This window comes from Podarcis pityusensis (assembly GCF_964106645.2).
Source record: "Podarcis pityusensis genome assembly, chromosome: 5".
Taxonomy (NCBI): Eukaryota; Metazoa; Chordata; class Lepidosauria; order Squamata; family Lacertidae; genus Podarcis; species Podarcis pityusensis.
The window spans coordinates 41,362,845-41,383,554 of NC_138032.1; the positions used below are offsets into that span (position 1 = coordinate 41,362,845).

The following is a 20,710-nucleotide window of genomic DNA, read 5'->3' on the forward strand; positions in this document are numbered from 1 at the left end:
GAAGTGAAAGCACAGTCTCCGAAGTAGGAAGTGAGAGGAGTGAAAGCACAGTCTCCGAAGTTTGTAGATAGTTGTTTGCTGAATTTTACTGTAGCTGTGATTGGGAAACAGCAAACAAAAGGCAGCAACAAACGAAATTAGCACCAGACAGCAATTAATTCTCTAGCTCAGGGGTAACCTATGAATAGATGTTTTTTCAAAGTTTTTTGCAAATATTAAAAAATATCCGATTTGTTTCCCTTATTGGAATATATTAACAGGGAGAGATCCCTCCAGCTTCTCACTCTTTGGTAATGATTAGGATATTTAAATAGCATCTGATATTTAGTGAACCAAGATTGTAATTTGGTATGCTGTTGCTATATTATTCTGAAACTCTTTATTATTTTTTATTTGGCCAAAACCAATGCAACAGTAAGCGAATTTTTAATTTTCTCTTAATAGCACTGACAATAGCACTGATACAGCTTACGTCGCTGGTTTGGGGAGGGGTTGTGGTGTTGCAGTCCACTGTTAAGATTGCAGAGGTGGTGCCGATGTTGGTTTGCATTTCCCGCCAAAAATCCCCTGTAAAAAACACTTCAGCTTGTACGATGTTTGCAGACTTCAAAAAAATAAAAAATAAAATGCATTTTCCACACGCAATAAGACCCGAGGTAGAAAAAGCGTGAAGTCTCTGTTACCACCTTAGGCGTACGAGGTGGGGGACACCGGCTGCTGCCCCATTACATTTATCGTAAAATTCAGTTCTAAGCGCAGTTGCGCCCCTAGAGTTCCAATGCAAATTCGGGCATTTTGTAGCCGGAGAATAACTTTCTTTTGTATATGGATAGTTAAGAGCTATTGCGGAGGCGAGGAAGACCTACTCTACTCTTCCTTATGTTGGGGCTACATGGAATAGGAAGGCATAGCCGAGGGATGCATCTTTGTAGGGGGTAATGCGGGTCAGCGGTTAAATTTGCTAGTCTGGGAAGAATACTGTATTAGCCGTTTCCCGCTGCAACTCTGAGATGGATCTGGCTGGGGTTACATTTAAAGCACGATCCACCCCCCCCACGTCCCGCCGGCGAAGAATCTTGGGAACTGTACTTTGTTGATGGTGGAGTGTATTGTGATGGGTTAACTAATTTGGGGATAAATGTATAGTGTGCATAGGAGCCAACTCCTAGTGGCCCTCAAAATATTTGAGGGGCAGCCGCCCCCCTGTTGATGGGCATTGCCATTCAAATAGTGTGTGTGTACTGCGTCATGTGATTGATTATGCAGGGTGAGACTTACCTGGGCTCTCCCAATATTTTATACAAGTTGGCACCCCGATAGTGTGTATGAGTTTGTCTGCTTTTGTAATTCACCAGCAGGGAGCAGCAGAGAAACTGGTTAGAATGGGGAAGGAGAACTTGAGACTATTCGGGTTTGAAAACGGGACCAGGTTCAAAGCGAGGGGTGGGGGGATTAATAGCAAGCGGGGAGATGCTGATCTGGGGCATGATTAGTATGCCTGAGTCAACTTCAGATAGGGAGAATCTCTCTCTCTCTCGATCTGGAAAAGAGGGATCTGGAGTGTTAAGCTTCTGAACGTGCTCAGTTATCCAAAGCTCTCGTTATAAGGCTTGGGCATCACCTTGAACGTTCAATTTCTACCCCATGCTTTTTGCTACAAATCCTGAACGGATACATTAGAAATTCCTTTTAACTGGGGGAGGGAGACTATAGCATCATGTTGTTGTGCAGCAGCTATAGCTGACCAGGAACACACAATACAAATCCAGAAAATGGTATGTGTGTGACCCCATTATGAATGCAGGATGCAATCACTAATGTGCTAAGTTTTATATATAAGATAGATAGATTAGATTAGATTAGATTAGATAGACTATCATTTCATTTGACATACCGGTACAGTAGTTTGTATGGCTTTGTCTTCCCGCATGACCACCACTAGGGGTCACCAAAACCAGACCTATACAAGTGTACAGGCTGTTCTATTCTACTTCTGCGAAATGAGTGGGTGGATTTCAGAAAATGTGCAAACACCATGAACTGAAGAGTAGGGCTACTCTCATTTGTGAAAATGTGTTCTGTATGCAGAGTACAGAGTCTGTATACAGTCTCATCCTGCAGCAGCCAAAGTATAATTTTAAAACTGAATTTGTGCACCTTGAGCTTTCCGTGTTAATGTTTGCTAAGGCAACTATTGCAAAATATGCACCCATAATTACAAAAATTCTTAACAGACCTTTCTAGCATCTGATTAGGAAAGCATTGACATGCAGTTAACATGCAGAAAAGATTTCTGACCATATACACACAAACGTCAGAAATCTTATTCATTGTCCTTTACCACTTTGACTTCCCAAAATAATTGTCTTGATCAAACTTCACAATGTCCCTCCAGAATTTAAATTACTTTCTAGATCCACATGCAGTGTGAAACTGGGCAACGGCGCACTGCCCACCCATGACTCCCAAGCCTTCCCCAATCTCCTGCCCCCTTCCCCCTTTGTTTTGACAGATCGGGGGAGGCTTGGGAGTAGCAGACGAGTGGGCATTACCCAGGAGGGGCACAAGGCACGCGGTTTATCTGCCAGGCAAGGTGCAAAGCCCTTCTTACCCATCCTGTGAAACATAAATGTGCAGAGTTTTAAAAAAACTGGGCAACGCCCTCCCTCCCATGACTCCTGAGCCTTCCCCGATCAGTGAAAACAAAGGGGGAAGGGGGCAGCAGATCTGTACCACCGGATGTCGTCAGTTCCCCTTCGGCAGCGGCAGTCAGCAGCCCGGAGCCAGCCTGGTAGCGCAGTTGGCTCTGGCTGGCTTCAGGAGCTGCTCGCTGCTGTGGCGCCCACCATGTTTCCTCTCCAGACGTCCCCATATGATGTGTCTTGTGTGCAACACATAATATGGGGACTTCCAAGGAGAAAAATGGCGGGCGCCACGGCAGCGAGCAGCTCCTGAAGCCAGCCAGAGCCAACTGCGCTACCAGGCTGGCTCCGGGCTGCTGAGGCTGCCGCTGCCACGTTTCCCAGGGACAGATTTGCAAATCTGGGGACATTCTGGGGACAGAATTTGTCCGGGGACAGATTTGCAAATCCGGGGACTGTCCCCGGGAACTGGGGACGTCTGGTAACCCTATCTTAAACCTCAACTCTGGCCTTTTTCTTTCTAACTATCTCTCTCCAAGAACAAGACAACCACAGACAAGGTTGACTTTTGCTTACTACCAGCTTACTACCAGCTTTCATCTGAGGCCCTTCTTTGTGTGCCTCTTCCATGAGAGGTCTGGAGGGTGGCAACACAAGAGCAAGCCTTTTCTGCAGAGACTCCCTGCTTGTGGAAAGGTATTCAAAGGGAGGCTTACCAGGCACCTTCATTATATATTTTTAGCTGTCATGCAAAAACACTTCTCTTCTCCCAGGCCTTTGGCTAATTAAACATTCTACGGCCAGGGGGAGGGGTTGTTTCTGTTTGTTACTATGTTACATATTTTTGTGTTTTTATATTGTAAACCACCATGTGGTCCTCAGATGAAGGGCAGTATAATAACAAAGTTAAGTTCAAACAATGTTGAACCACACAACAAACCACTCTAGGCATGGCATGGTGGAAAACTATGAAGTCATTCATGAAAAAAAGCCAATGTTGTTAAAATGAATATTCTCTCTTGTCTACTTAATATTCTTAAGGATCTATCTGCCTTCATCCCAAAATCTTTTGTGACCACAAAATTCAACAAGGATTTCTAGGTCTTTCTGTGCAACACACAGAATGCACATACCAGTTTAAAAAGGTACCTTTAATATATTAAGGTGATCACAATTCATTCATAATATCCCAGACCCTGCAACTGAAACTTCCCCATACTTCACAAATACATAGGTGGGCAATTCTGGAAATGTTTGCAGTGGGCTGCTTCTTATGGGTAGCAGGCAAGGACAAGGTTCCAAGCACTTTGCTGTAAAATAACAAGAATTTGTTATCATTAGGTCAGCCAATAACATTTTGGTTCAGCCTAGGCAGATAGTTTGTATTTGATCCTTTCCTGATTATAATTGTGCACAGTATTACTCAGTCGAGGACAGCAGGAAAACCTTTTTCCTTTCACACTCTGATACAAATTTGGGTTTTCTGACATAAATAGATTATTAGAGAATTAACTTATCTTGTTTGAAGGACTTAATACTAGATACAAACTTCCCAAATCGGCACAATGGCAATTTATCCTATGATACTGCCACCTTGCTAAAGTTAAGCAGCTCTGGGTCTGGCTAGATGAGTGGCCACCCAGAAACCATATGTATACTGCCTCAGGCTCCATGATAGAAGAAAAAAGGATAGAAATGTAAGAAAACAGACAAGCAAAGTGAAGTGATATGGCCTGGGTGGCCATGACGTCTGCTCTGTGTGACCTGCCTTGTGGCAGTCAGTGATTTCAGCTCAGCTGAGGAGACAGTTCCCCAGCAGTGATTTCAGCTCGTGGAAGCTAGCCTAGCATACCATATGTTATGTACTGAAGTTCTCACCCTGGGCCAGCAGGGGGATACTGTACATAGTTCAGGTCCACATATGCAAATAAGGGATCAAAAGTGACATTCAGTGATTGGATAGTTACAGAAAGTTGTTACAGTTACGTTGTACTGGAGCTCTATATAAGCAGGCTGACTGAACCCTTCAGTTCAGTTCTGTTCTGACCTGTGAATAAACAAGAGCTGTTTGGAGAATCGCTGTGTTGTCTGATATGTTCACCCACAACTTAACACCATACCTAGCCTAGCATCCCATCCTCGTCGCCAGTGAAGTGTAGGTGGGTTCCACGAGGCAAAACACAGCAATAACAGCAGGAACCTTTATTGAACTACATAACTGGGAAACAGGGGCAAAGCAACTGCTTATATACATTCCTGAAAGCCTGGGCCACTCCCACTCCCAACGTGACAGGCTGTCTAAACTTCCAAGCTGTGAATTACGACTTGGAGTTCAAAGGCCAATGGCAGTGGCCCTAATCCTGAAATGTTCTGTGATTGGACATCATGTATCGAATCAGAACACAGGAGCTCAGATTCCTTAGTCCATACTCAAGCTCAAGCAAACACAGACCACTGAATACACAAAGGTTGCTTCCAGACTGGTGTTATTTTAAGCTTTGATTCAATCTTGATACCAGCCAATTCAGGTTTTGCCATTAGAGCTGACTTGGAGGTCTTCTGCAACAAACTCACTTCCCCCAAAATCAGAGTTTTTGCGATAAGGAAAATGACAGGCAAATGTATTGGGAAGTGTGGGGTAGCAATGGCTTGACACAATGCTGTATAGCTGACTAAGAGGAACAAAATATATTTTAGATATGATGTGTCTTGGCTTAGTACTATATATTTCCCTTCTCACTTACCTGCTCCCTTTTTTGCTCTTCTCCCCACTCCCCATGTTTCCAAGCACTTATACAGAAACAGTGAGCATTTGCGGAATGTGTTTATTTAATGTTTGTGTATATGTAAAGAAGAAAATATTTCCATAGACAAACAAAAAGGGATAAAGCCCTGACAATTTGTTTCCAGCAGAAGCCCTCTACAATTCTGCATGGAGGATGTTAGGATCATGGTGAGGCAGTTTTGGAAGATATCCCTCATCATTTGTTGCTATGTTCTGTCTACAAGAAGATAGGACATAAATATTTGGAACATTGTTGTCTTGGCACTGGCTAATGGTCAAGAGACACGATGGAAAGAGCTATCTCACATGCTTTTGCAGTGGCAAGTATGTGCAGAGAAGGACCCGAGAATAAAATGCCACGTATCTTCAAAAACCCAGTTTCGTAGAGATCAATCTGTCCAAGCATCCCTTAGGTACGTAAATTGAAATTCCCTCCTGATGGTTCTGTCTTTCAAGAGCAGATCAGAAATATTTGATTTTTCACCTTTTGCATCTTACCCCTTCCAGGATTACTGAAAGTTGCTGATGGCCAATCTCAAAATTTGGTAAGCCAACCATGCTGCATTGGGGGGCCCTACTCTGGCTCATTCTGCTGAGTGAGGCCCTGGGCTTCTGTTCCAAACCCTGTCTTGACTGCACCACTGCATCAGCAGCCACTGTGCCATATATGGGAACCAAGAATCTGAGGTCCAGGAGCACAGTAGATACTTGTTGTCCAGAAGAAGTTCCAGCCTTACCTGCGGGAGTTAATTGTCCTTACAGATCAGGTGGTTAGGGACCCTTTACTGTCCATCCTGAAGCCCTAGTGGCTAATCACACAGACTAGTGCATACATGAGTTGCTAATTCTAACCCTGGTGAAACCAAAGATGAGAGATGGTGACTTATCAAAGTCTTCTCAATTAACCCAAGGCTAGAAGGATAAATGTGAGTATACTCTAAGGCACCTCTCCCATATGTAATTTAGAAGATTAGGCCCAAGCTGGAGGCACGGATAGCAGCAGAGGGAGAAAGTAACTAAAAGAGAGAGAGGACCTATTGTATATTTAATAAGAAATAGCTCATTAAACTCCTCTAATGTGCTTATCAATTTAAACCAGAGTTTCCCAAACTTGGGTCACCAGCTGTTTTTGGACTACAATTCCCATCATCCCTGACCACTGGTTATGATAGCTACAGATGATGGGAGTTGTAGTCTAACAACAGTTGGAGACCCAAGTTTGGGAAACCCTAATTTAAATGGAGAACATTACGAAGGCTCCCAGATCTTCGTGATTTTCGTGATCCCCTGCCTTGCATCCTTCCTTACCAGCAATATTTTGTTAAACACTAAGGGCTTGTCCCCCACCCCTTCTTTTTGCCCTGCCACTTTCCCCTGGTAAAACTTGCTCTTTACCTCTGATTTGGAACAAATAGGAATCAGGTTTTCTGCAGATTGCCATTTGTTCCTGTGCAGTGGTGAAGAGTGTGTTTTCCAGGGGAAAGCTGCGGGGCAAATGCAGAACCACTCGGACCCATGCCTAGAAAGCATGGGGTAGGCAGAAATGTGGACAAGCCCACACTCTAGGCGCCAACACAGCAACTTCTGTCTTGGTGCCAATTACGATGGTGGAACTTTGTTGACTTTAGCCTTCGGCAATTGTAAGATTGTCACTAGCTGGAAACAGGAAGCTTTGTGATAACTTTATGCTGCCCCAGCAAAAGAAGCCTGGCAGGCAATTTGTCAGACTTTCACTTCTTGCTTCCAGATCTAATTATTTGCCCAGACACTGAGCATATATTGACCCCACACCCAATTTCCTCTTCTTTCTTTATTATTCTAAAACACCCTCTATAGTTGTCTGTGTAGTTATTAGAATTCAAAGTGGACGGTGATCAGTTTTTCAAAGTTTTGCAGAAATGTTTAATGTTTTCTGCCTTTGACAAACACCCCTAAACAAGTCAAAAGCATTTTTTGAAGAAGCAAGCTGGCCATAGCACATTCACCTAAGTATCTATAGGCCCAGTGTTAAGGTTTTCATGTATTTTAATGTTCTAGGAGGGTAATCTCTTTCCTCCTCTAATGTTCAGACTGAAAACAAAACAAAACAAAACAAAACAAAACCCTTCTCCTCTTGTAAAATGACCCCAGAGAGAAGAAGCCACATTAGAATGGTGGGTCTAGAGATCAGGGCTTCATAGGTCTACTCCAGACAATATGTTTATTGAGCATTCACCCTAACTTGCTTGCACAGTGGCTATGCATCTTCCTGTTAAGCAGCTGTTTATCCCACACTTTTTGAGTGCATTTCCCAGGCACTTTCTGAACCGCAAAGTTCAGTTTTGGTTTTGGTTTTTTAAGTGAATTTGTTGTGCTGGAGCACTTTACTCCACTTTAATTGTGTAAATCAAAATATCCAGTATGCTATTAAATCATCCCTGCAAAATATTGGCGGTCTAGAGGCGACCCTAATGGATTCCACACTACCTGAGTTGTATACAGGCTCATATTTACAACGGCAAGCTCAAGTCTCACTGGCACAGATCACTGGTGTATCTGGGGCTTTTAAAATACATTACAAATTGAGACGCCATGAAAAGTCCCTTTATGTTCTAATACATTGCCTGTGGCACTGTTTAGAGAAAAACATTTCTCCCTAGAAAGTAGTGCTGCTCTGTGTTTCTTTTATTTAAGGCATGCTTTTTAGCATAAGGAAGTTGGGAAAGGCATGCCAATGCCTCAAGAGGGCATGTGGCAAGTCCCTGTGCAAGTTCAACTTTAAACCGTCCTTGTACAGTCAGCTGTAACAAGAGCGATAGTGCAGTAAAGTCCATTAGAAACCAGAGAACTGTTTAAAAAAACATGAGTTGATGTTGCCACTTGTCTGGGGGATACTAGCAGGAAAAACCCAGATGTGATGATTCAGCATGCGGGGTTTGTGGTAAGGGGAAAATATTTTGTGCTTAGTGAAGGCTGCAATCATTTACATACCTACTCAGTAGTAAATCCCATTAAGTTCAATGAGACTTACACTTAGGTAACTGCATAGAATTGCTGTCTGCTACCTATCTAGCCAATCTTGATTGGATTAGACTCAAGAGACTACAAGTTGTGGGGCAAGTTTTTGAAAAACTGTATTGCCTGTAGTTTCTGTAAAATATGTCACTGCCTAAAGAGAAAAGGTTTCATTTAACTGTGAGAAAGATGGAATTCCCATTTATATGGTAAGGGATCCTGGATCCTGAAGTAAAGACTAGAATATACAAGGATATGTCTTTATTACCCAAGATGTAATGTGTGGATTTGTAGCAAAAATCCAGCAAAGGACCAAACATTTAAATTATAACCAGACTAAAATATCTAGGATTCTGGATAGGATAAAAACTAATAGAGAAAATCCAGAAATAAAACCAGAAGAGAATTTGACCATCTGCAGTTTGGCGGGTGGTGCTGTGGTCTAAATCACAGAGCCTAGGGCTTGCCGATCAGAAGGTCAGCTGTTCAAATCCCTGAGATGGGGTGAGCTCCCGTTGTTTGGTTCCAGCTCCTGCCCACCTAGCCGTTCGAAAGCACGTCAAGTACCGCTCTGGCGGGAAGTTAAACTGCATTTCCGTGCACTGCTCTGGTTCGCTAGAAGTGGCTTAGTCATGCTGGCCACATGACCCAGAAGCTGTCTGCAGACAAACGCCAGCTCCCTTGGCCTATAGAGCAAGATGAGCGCTGCAACCGCAGAGTTGTTCGCGACTGGACCTAATGGTCAGGGGTACCTTTACATTTACATTTTAGTTTGGCCTCATACAGCATGACTGCCTTTTTATTAGAACTGGGAATGGCCTGGCCCACAAATTTTGCATTTGTCTCCTGGTACCATGTCCCTGCTCCTCCCCATTCCTTAGACTCCAGCCTAAGAGAACAAAATTTGTAAGAGAACAAAATTTAAAACAGGAATGCGACTTTGAGGAGCTTTCCCAATGTTAGGAAAATATACTTTAATTATACTTCCTCATTTTCCTCATCTAACTAAAATAGTTTTTGAGGAACTGCAGGACAGCATTGTTTCCTCGTGATGCCACGTAACTGTAGGGATCAGAACTCCTGGCAGTTGCTTGCCAGCCCAAAGATGTGTAGCCACTTGTGCTTCAGCTCTCAAATGAGTATCTCCTTGTACTGGGATGGGAAATGACACTTCTCTTTTCTAAATAATAATAATAATAATAACAATAATGTTGAGAATTAGCACAAAAGAGCTGCTTCTGTAGCTCACATGGAAAAGCATAGTGTACTTGGGATTGCAAAAAATGCTTTTTACAATGTACCTCAGCAAAGACTCCTGAGTAAACCTAGCAGTACCCAAAATCAGGTGTATGAACTGTGCAGTACAAATAAAAGCAGCCACAGTTTTAATGGATAAAAAGCTAACCATGCAGAAAAGCCCTAATTAGCCAGCTTCTTGCAAGCAGAAGCAGACGGCTTGTGGTTTAAAAACCCTGTGAGCAAATAACAATTGACTGCATAACCTGTGGAAAAGGCTTAGCAAGCTGAGTAGTGTTCATTTTCTGCTTACCACATGTCCACAAATGAATGTCACCCATGCGACCTGAAGTGGAGCTGACTCATCACAACTCTACCCTCTCATGTGGGAAATAGCATATTCCCCCCCCCCCCCATACACACACTTCTGTGTGCTCTGAACCTACAGCGGAATAAACCACTGTTTCCTGAGGCTAGAATGTCAATTGAATAGGACAGGGCATGTGACTCCTGTATTGTTCTTTGTAAGAAGAGAATTTAAACTAAAGATGGTGATATCCAGCCATTCAGGACTATGTAAGATTTTAAAGAAGTGAAACTGAGGCAAACAGTCAGAAAAACGACTGCCTGAATCACACATATTTTAGCATAGCATTATGTACATGAGCCTTAGGCTTGTGTGTTCTCCTCTCTTCCGGGGCGGGCATAAGGAAAAATCGTAAGTTTTCCCTCTCATTTTCAACTAACTGTAGATGTGGTTTGTTATATGCAAGGTTCATAACTATGGTTAATCTTAACAATGGTTTAGGGAAGCCATTGACGTTGGATTGTTTATTTAAACGATAGTTAAAACTAACCACAATTTATCTGGGTTTGCCTATGACAAACCATAGCTAGCTGAAAATAGTAGCAAAACTCCTGAATCTCCTTATAGTCACACCAGAGGAGGAGGGCAGATCAGGAGCATGAGGCTCATTCAAGGAATGCTAAATGCATGTACTCTTTGTACACTAGATATTACCCTCAATCTCTAAGCATCTCATAGTTTATTTTCCTAAATTACTGCAATGACAACAACAAATCTTTATTACGGTTGTAGACCAGCGTATAAAATACTGCACTTTGACGCAGTTTTCTCCTCAAGCCAGCTTCACTTATTTTACAATGTGTGGTGAATTCCAGGAGGAATTATACGATGAAAATGTTTATTGGGGTAGTCATACATTCCAAATATCAGGTGGGGTATCACAAAGGAGCACCCCACTTCCCATCCACCGCCACTACCTGCCATCTTGTCCTAATTCTGTTGATTTAGAACTAAGACTGCCTTTTAAACCATGTTTGCTCAGAAGTATGTTCTATTGGATTCCGTGGGGCTTCCAAACAGCTCCCTCCCTCCATGCCTCTCTTGCCAATAACAACAGCCCATTCTGCACAAGATCACATCAGTTGCAACAGCCACTGCTCACCGAAGGAAAAAAATAGATTGCTGGCTTTTTAAAAGGTGGTAGTAGGTGAGTTGTCTGTAGGTCAAAAGAGGGGCTATAAATGCTAAGGATAGGTTTAAACTTTACTTCTGTTGTGTTTCACTTAGACTTTTCTTCTCTTAAGGTAAAGGTAAAGGGCCCCTGACCGTTAGGTCCAGTCGTTACCGACTCTGGGGTTGCGGCGCTCATCTCGCTTTATTGGCCAAGGGAGCCAGCGTACAGCTTCCGGGTCATGTGGCCAGCATGACTAAGGTGCTTCTGGCGAACCAGAGCAGCGCATGGAAACACTGTTTACCTTCCCGCCAGAGCGGTACCTATTTATCTATTTGCACTTGACATGCTTTCGAACTGCTAGGTTGGCAGGAGCAGGGACAGAGCAATGGGAGCTCACCCCGTGGCGGGGATTCAAACCGCCAACCTTCTGATCGGCAAGTCCTAGGCTCTGTGGTTTAACCCACCCGGGAGTAAATCCCATGGCTGCAGATGGCAGCCACAGAAAGATGGTTTCTAGTGGGGCAGAGTTGGAGGGATAAAAGCTTCATCAATAGGAGTGGGGTGGGTGGGTGGGTGGGTGGGTGGAAGGCTGGTGGGGATGGAACCACATCAAATCATAATGATGTGTACAACACTGTGCAAACTTGACTTGAAACACAGTTTTAGGACACACACACTGAAGCAAACTCATTTTTTAAAACTCTGACATCGGAAATTTCACGCTACCAATATATAGGGTATGCAAAAACTAGTGGGTGCATATTTGAACCTCCCAGGACACACTATACCTGAACTTAAAATGTTCATTGGGCAACAAAGGAACTTCAAAGGGAGACTGCAATATGAAACTACTAAACACAATCCATTGAGAAGTTCAGTGCTATCACTTGTGGAACAAATCAGGACAAAGGATTTAAAAAAAACAAAACAACCCATGCAACATATGTTGATTAGCTTGCCAATGCCAGGATGTCTGTGTTGTCATCAACAACTGTTGATAACGTAATTATTGGCAGCTGTACCTTTTGGCATTTCCTTTCCTTCTGATCTCACTGTCTATGCACACACCCAATGCATAGGGATACCTGCAACTCAGGAGATAAATGAATGTGTTTGATGAAGTGGGCTGCAACCTTATGCCATTACAAGTATGATAAGTCTTTCAGATGTCATGAGACTCTTTGTAGTTACCCCACCGCTCTGCATCTGATTCTATATTTCGTTTCTATAGTGCCTTCCTGCACTATAGGCAATTTTTATCTCAAACAATTTAATCAAATGAAAATAAGGGTTTTGTTGTTGTTTTATTTTTTTAAAAGAATTATGGCGAATAAACCTCCATTTGATATAAACCAGGATGGAGGTGGTGTTCTGGGTGGAAGACCAATATCACTGAGCATAGGCTTAGTCTAATATTTGCACATGCTACATTTATACGTTAATATTGTTTGTGAGCTTTGTTATTTGCAAATGTTACTTGTTAAGCAATTTCGTTACGTAACTTGTTACTTGTTACCTTGCTATTTGTTACTTATTAAGTCACCGGGGGGTGGGGTTGTTGTATCCTGAAAGGTGGGGGATAAATAACGGTAATAAATCGACGACAATATTTATAAGCCAAGAACATGGGTGTAGCCAGGATTTATGTTGGGGGTGGGGTGGGCAGGCTTCATGTTGGGGGGGGGAGCAGAACCTCAGTTAGTTATTGATTTACTTGATCTGGGGGGGGGGGGAGCTGCCCCCTTGCCCTCCTGCACCCCCCTTGGCTACACCCATAGCCTGGAAGCTAGCAGAATTGGGGGAGGCCAGGAGGCCTGGCCATGAACACGTCTCCCACTCCTGTACTGTCTCTTGAGTGCTAGGCAACTTCAGAGGCAGGCAAGCCATTGTTTTGTACACAGCAAAGTCACTGTTCTCCCCGCAAAGGACCGGCCACAGGGAGATAGATATGCATCTATCTGCCTCTGGTTGCGGCTCTCCAAGTTGGGGAGGCAAAGCGTGCTAGTATTTGGATAAAAGGCACCTCAGCTGCCAACAAAAAAGGGGTGTGTGGCACTTGAGGCCCTGGGGGACTAGAGCAGGCTGAAACCCTGAGATATCGTGTGTGTGTGTGTGTGTGTGTGTGCCTTAACTGTGTGTGAGTGCACAGCACAACACTGACCTGCTTCTAGGTTCCTTCTGAGTCATGCGGAGTTAAGCTAACCCCTCCCACCCACAGTGCTGGACCGTTAAATAGCCCCGCCGAATGTGCCCCTCGCAGAGCCAACCGAAGCTGAGCAAAGGAGGCTGGAGAGAGAGAGAGAGAGAGAGAGAGAGAGGGGGGAGAGCGGGAAGTGGGCACAGGAGGCAGTGATGGACGAGCCAAAGGGTAAGGAACCAAAATAAGTCGCTCTGAATTGGAACAGGGGGAAGAAAAGAAGAAGAAGAAGAAAGAAACCAGGCATCCCCCCCCCTCCTTTCCCTCCCCCACCCCCTACTCTCCCCCAAAGGAAGAAACTGAAAGGCGGCGGGGGGAGAGAAGGATTTTTTTGCTGGCAGCTCTGCCGGGCTGTGATGTCAGCCTCGACACACTCAGACAAAAAAGTTTGAGGAATTCATGAATATTCATGCGGAGGGTATAGTCATTCGGATTTGCCATTCAAGAGGGAGCTCGTGGAAGCGTCTTCCTTCCGAATGTGTCTCCCAGCAAGCAGGGAGGGGGCGCAGGCTGCACAAGCTCCCTGGGGAACCCTCTCTTTTCGTGTGTGTGTGTGTGTGTGTGTGTGTGTGTGTATTGCTTCCCGAGGTGATGAGTTCACCGTTAAGGAGATTTAGTTCAGTCCCTGAAACATGCAGGTTTTCTGCATTCCTTCCAGTCTGTAAAAGTGGCATGGGGTTTTTTTTCTGCTCCTAGTTTGCGCTGTGTGGGAAGCGAGAGATGAAAGTGTGTGTGTGTGTGTGTGTGTGTGGTTGTTTTTGTAGCAGAGAGAGGGCGACCTTGCCTCGGGAGGTCAGGAACCAATGAAATGAACTCTGGTAATTGGGACATGTAAGGTGATGACATGGAGCAGGGTCTCCCACGCAGGGTTGTTGTTATCCTTGATTAGAATGAAGGAGATGGAGAAGATTGTACTTGTATGTATGACCATAACCTGGTAAGAGGGTGTGGGGAGGACACAGCGGTGCCTTGGGGTGTTTTTGCTCAAGCAATTCAACTGTTCCTTCTTCAGCACACCGGCTACTTTGTGTTATCTTTGGCACTCCATATTGCATTAATCAAAATAATGTGTGACACAGATTCTGGGAGAGACGCTCCGATGTGCTTTTATGTGTCTAGGGTTGTCACTCTCGGTGTCATCGCTGCATCCAAGAGGGAAGGATTGTAGCTTAGTGGTGAAACATATGCTTTGCATGCGAAAGGTCTTGGGTTCTGTTCTTTGCCTTTTCTGGTTATAGAGTCAGGGAGCATAGGGCAGGGTCATAGAATTGTAAAGTTGGAAGGGATCCCCCAACGATAATCTAGTCCAACCCCTTGCAATGCAGGAATCATGGCTAAGGAATCTTTGACAGATGGCCGTCCAAACTCTGTTTAAAAAGCTCCAGTGAAGTGTCCACAATCTTCCAGGGTGGCCTGTTCCACTATCAAACAGCTTTTACAACCAGAAAGTTATCCCTAATATTGAGTTGGAATCTCCTTTCTCATAAATTGAATCCATTGGTTCAGGTTCTATCCTCCTGAAAACAAGCTTGCTCCACCATTCAGGTATCTGAAGATGGCTATCATATCATCTCTTGTTCTTCTCTTCTCCAGGCTAAACATTGCCAACGACCTCAACTATTTCTCATACGGCTTGGTTTCCAGACCCTTTGTCATGGGAAAGCTTCTTTGCCTGGGACCCTGGAGACCTGTTGTCACTACTGGGCTAGATCACCAAATTCTGATCTAGTGTACAGCAGTTTTCTACCTATGTGCACGTGCGCAGCAGGAGTCACCAACGTGGTGCCCTCCAGGTGTTCACCACATCTCCCATCATTCCTGACCATTGGCCAGGCTGGCTGAGGCTGATGGGAGATGCAATCCACAACCCCTGCTGCTGCAGTCACTTGAGAAGGGAATGCAAAGCAGCTCAGGCTTTTCTGGCTTCACTGCTGTCAGAGCAAAGTGGCTTTTGTTTGTTTTGCAAAAAGTGCTGGTGGAAAGCAGTGGCTGCATCAAGGGACAGGTGTGAGTTGTGGAGGAGCTGGAAAGCTGTGAAAGCAGAAATTGGTCCGCCGGTAGTAACAAATGTACACAATGACACTCTTCATAGGAATATAGAGCAGGCATCGGCAAACTCGGCCCTCCAGATGTTTTGGGACTACAATTCCCATCATCCCTAGCTAACAGGACCAGTGGTCAGGGGTGATGGGAGCTGTAGTCCCAAAACATCTGGAGGGCCGAGTTTCCCAAGCCTTAAATAGAGGGTAGCATCATTTACCAAAGCAAATGAAATGTGAGAGTTGTCTATAAGTTGCATTGTTGATAGCAGTAATCTCTTTTCCCTGACAGAAGGCTGATTCTTGAGTCATGACTGTATTGGGGGTTTCTTCTGCTGGCAACTCAAGTTGGGCTGTTACAAAATTGTCAGTTACCTTTCCCACACATTATATGTTTTTCTTTGTTGCCCAGAAAGTTGTGCCATTCGGCTTGCCTGCAGCAGACGCAAGAAAGCCTCTTCTCCTTTTTTGTGGTCTCCTGGCTCGTGGCCTTCCACTTCCCCTTGGGACAGGAAACGGAGGAGCCACGAGGGGAAGCTTTACTTCATGCTGATGGGGTTGCCCTCTTTAAACCCTCTCCGCCATTAGTGCGGCAGAAAGGAAATCCAATTTGCCTGGAGTGACGCTGCCGCTCCTTCTCCCTCCCACTCCTTTCTCTCCCCAGCAATCACCTTAGATAAGAAAAGGAGAAAGTCAATCTCCTCTTCCCAATATGTTGCTCAACAGGTACTCGTAATAGTCAGAAGTTGGTTTGAAGTACGTATTCAGAAAAAGAGTGCTCATGTATTTGAGGAACATGCTTCGCTAACCTCTTCCTGTAGGTTCTGGGGAAGAGTCTTAACTTCTATGAAATCGCCCTTTGAGTGATTACTTCTGTGTGATGCCGTAACCAGAGGATAACTGTTGTATGACTGACAAAAAATTTTGAGATGGGTGTGAGGTTCTGTTGATGAAATCACATCAGCTTTATCTGCCTGTTCCTGGATCAACTGGCCCCCTGATGGGGTGTGGGCCCCTTTGCAGATGCCGGGCAATGCCAACCCTTGACAGCAACCCTACTAGTTACGCCCATTATTCCTCCTCCAGAGGCCACTGCATTTAGAGACTGAGGCTCTGAGCAGCTGGGAAATGCATGTAGGAAAGTAGTGTTGATGTACTTAGTGCAAACCATGGTTCCTTTTAATGTATGGTTCAAATCTGAGATTTAAAGCACAGGGCTTCCTCTAAACAATCCCAGAAACTGTAGTTTGTTAAGGGTATGTCAAGATGCTGTCAGTGGCTCCCGGCTGATTGCCCAAGAAAGTATAAAGACAAGGAAAAGTTTATTACAGTCCTTTTTTATTTCAGTCTTTACATAGAGAGGCTGTAGAACCCAGCCTCTTAGATAATGGTGTTGTCCTGCATGAATCTCCACCCCCCTGTCTCTCCTGCTTCCTCATTCATCATCATCATCACACCTCCTCTACGTTTGCTGCTAAGTGCCCTCTGTCTTTGAGCTCTTCGCTCTCCTACTTTTAAGGCTTGCCAGGTTCTGGAAGATGGAGGGTCTGGAAAGCTTTCTAATGACAATCTGTCAGCCAGGTGTTGCTCTGGCTCTCCCATGATTTCCCAACTTTTCTCCTCATCCGCCTCAGAGCTGTGACTTCTCTGAAAGGGTCAGGATAGGGAGGTGGTCTCCATCATTCCTCCTCTGCCCAGGGTGCTGGGAATTGTAGCTCTGTGAGGAGTAAGCAAGAGTTCCTAGGATTATTTGGGGAAAGCCATGACCCTTAAAGTTGAATAAATGTGCTTTCAATGTATGCTGTGACTGTGACCTTTCTTCACCATAATGGTCATGCAATACCAACTGTCCAGTGAAAGATGCCCAATCAGGTTTCTGACAAATCGGTGAGGGTAAGACCCAGGACCTAAAGCAAGATAAGTCTGAGCCCAGAATCACAAAGCAGGAGGGGATCTTGTCGGCTCCCTGGTTCAACTTGGTGGATGCAAAAAGTGCATCTCTAGAGCATCACCAACAAATACTTAGCTAGCCTCTGCCTGAAGATTTCAGTGCGGTTAGGTGAAATGATGGTGGGCTTAAGGGAGGCTTCACCTCCTTGGTTGCTTAGAACACAGAACAAGCAAACCTTAGAACCTCTTGTCTACAACAGGGATCTATCAGGTCACGTTATCTGTTTTACCATGCTGGTTTCTAGAGACTTCCTGAAAGTCTGGCTTGTAAATCCCCTATCTCTTTCCTTCGGTCAGCTCTTAATGATGATGATGAACAGACAGGTAAAAGTCTTGTCAGATAAAATTTCCAGTACTACTATGTTAATAACAAGTCTCGTTACTGAGCTTTCAGACCCTGCATGCAGGTCCCACTTGAGTTTGAACCCTGTCAGGTCTGGAGATGGGGAAAAGGAAAACTCACCATCAATTGCATGCAACTATTTTTGGTCACCACTGCAGAGCATCAGAGAAGGGCAGGAGAAGTATCTGCCTCAACTGGTTGCTGCTTTCAGGAGGAAAGCAAAGAGGGCTAGATCCTGTTGGAGTCGTGTCTTCAACATAACTGTGCCTGCCGGAGTCATACTGTGCCTGTAGGAGATGCAAATTGTGTGTTCCTGGGTGGTCTCCACAAGATGCAACTTTGTGGACAGTACTTACTCCAGACACCAAGCAGAGAGTGTCTCGTAGTATGTGGTGAAGTCAAAACTGCCTTCTTTCTCCACATGGATATGAAAGAAGCATTTCTAGAGAGCAAGAAACTCCCCATAGCACTGAACAGCAGAACTCAAATATGCTAAGTGTTTGGCAAACCATTTCCCTAATTGCTTGTGTCTGACTAGATGTTACATAGTCATCATGCAAGTGTTTACTGCATAGTCTGCTTCCCAGGTTAGACAACCCACAAAATTGTTATCTTGTTCTCATCAAGTCCTTTGCAAGAACCCAAACAGATTGGAGGTTGGAAGAGGCTGATAAAGTCGTGATGATGCTTCTCTTATATAAAAAAAATTCTTTTCCATGATGGAATAAACAACAGAGGCTGTTATTCATGTTCATTATCCAAATGACAGGGTGTCAAATGTCTCGTTTTCAAGCAGAAGGCAGAGAGAGATGAGAAAGAGAGGAGAGGCTGAGCTAAATTCAAACGCTTTTTAAAAACCCTATATATCCCTCCCCCCAGCTTTTCAGAATGATAAGCCCACAAAATATCATGAGTGGAAGGAACACACCACCATTTTCCAAAACCCCTTCAGCAGTATGCAGAAAAATATAGAATTCACATTATTTTCAATTTCTGCAATGTGAAGCGCAGCTGGAAAAATTTAGCATTCATTTGTCTTTTATGAGGAAGGAGCTGACAAGAACTTTGCCATGCTTCTTAGCATACTTCAGGAACATTTCATAACAACACTGAAATGTAATGGAAATGTTGGCCGGGTTCTTAAAAGAGCCGACGTTGTGTCCCATTACAGTACAAAACAGTATGGTAAATAAACCCACAAAAGTTATTAGCTTGCAAAGTTTTATAGTGGCCCACTATGAGTCCAGCAGCGTGCATTTTCACATCACATAACGCATTGCGTAACCATGGTGTTCACTCCCACAAGAGGCAGGAATGGCCACCAACTTGCTTAGCATTAAAAGAGGATTAGACAAATTCATGAGAGATAAGGCAATCAACAGCAAAACCTGATGACTATGTTCTTCCTCCAATGTCAGAGACGGTCGGCTTCTGAATAGTTCAGGATCATTCTGCCCCACCCTCTGCTAGTCCATTGCATGTTCCTTTCTCTGTAGGTAGAACAGAAACCAAGCAGGCTGGAGAAGGAAGGATGGGGCAGTGTCTCCCTCCATTTCTCTCTCTCACCTGCATGGAAATCCTGAACTCCTTTGACTGCCAGACAAGATTTTAAATACAAAGCTGTTAAAAAATGCTTAGAAATGGCTGGGTGCAAAGGGACCCTGTAACCTGAACTATCTGAAAGTGAGCTGTTTGGAAAGCATATGTCCAGAGGCAGTGCGAGAAACTGCAGAGAAAGAGATCTTTGTTGATGCTCAGATCTTTGAAGGTGTGCCTCCTCTTCCTCCATTCCCTGGAGGATAGGATTCTGATTCACTCTCTAGAGTCCGTTACAGCACACCACCGCCGGTCTATAAACCTCATCCAAGGAGCATACGCATCTTGCATGACATAGGGTTATATCACCCTGTCCTCATGTCTAAAGAATTTAGAACACACATGTGGGGATTTTGATGATGGGGCCTGTGATGAAACGGCATGCTGCACAAAACTCTGTGTAAACAGCCAGGGCTAACAACAAAATAAGGAAAGGCATATTGCTAGCCCATGTCTTCTCAGGAGGACTCAGGATGCAAATACTCAACAGGAGCCTCAGCTCCATACATGCGATGGGTGACTACAGGGCCGTCTTTACCTGGGGGTGCAAGGGTTGCAGGGCACCCGGTAACCGAATTCAGTGGGGCGCCAAATGTATACCTACTGTATACATCCCTGCCTCCCTCCTTTGTCGTTCTGTTACTCCGTAGCGTCAAATATTCCCAAGTCAGGAAACAGTCAACAACTTTTGCTTCCCCCCTCCCCCAAAAAAGCTCAAGAAAAGTTAATTTGGTGGTGGCTAATCTAAATTTGGGGGCGCTGGGCAGATCTTCACACCCCGGTGGTACATATGCTAAAGACAGCCCAGGGTAACTATATTATCTAATACCGAAAGAGGACTTTGTGGCGCCAGAGACAGGGGACACAAAATAGAAAGCAGTACTTACTCACCCCTTAGTGAGAATCTAGGCACAGGAACTATCTGTTGCATCTGCTGACCATTGCTGGTCATTGTAAGTTCCTGCGGTTGAATATACACACCAGACATTTAATGTACTTGATCTCCTCCCAGAGAAACCTGGGAACTGTAGTTTACCCTCACTGAGCTGCAATATCCCGCATCCTTAACAAACCAAAGTTCCCAGGATTCTTTGGGGAAAGTCATGTGCCTTAAGTGTATGGTGTGTATGCAGCCGTGTGGCTCTGCAGGCAGTCCAGCAGCTCTCCTTGAGGGGCAGCAGCAAGGCCTGCAACACAGACAGCAGCATCAATGCCCAACCTGAAGCCAGCTGTTCCTCTGTGGCACAGTGGTTTAGAGCACCATTGCTGTTTTTGCCCAGGGGGGTGTTCAAATGAATGTCCCACTTACATGGAGGCCACATCCATGCCATATATTTAAAGCTCTATTGTACCACACTTTGGCTTTCACCAAAGAACCCTGGAAACTGCGGTTGTGAGTTGCTAAGAGACTCCATCCCTGCCACAGAGCGGCATTTCCTAGAGTTCC

The 20,710-nt window shown here is 44.6% G+C and overlaps 1 protein-coding gene across 1 annotated transcript in view; it reads left to right on the forward strand.

The window, feature by feature from the left end:
• Window positions 1-13,346: 13,346 nt before the first annotated feature.
• The window catches only part of ENTPD1 (ectonucleoside triphosphate diphosphohydrolase 1), a 33,898-nt gene continuing 26,534 nt past the window's right edge, over window positions 13,347-20,710 (forward strand). The window contains exon 1 of the mRNA XM_081008438.1: window positions 13,347-13,506. Within this exon, the coding sequence (XP_080864564.1) occupies window positions 13,491-13,506 (16 nt within the window). The 5' untranslated portion in view covers window positions 13,347-13,490. The remainder of the gene's footprint in view (window positions 13,507-20,710) is intronic.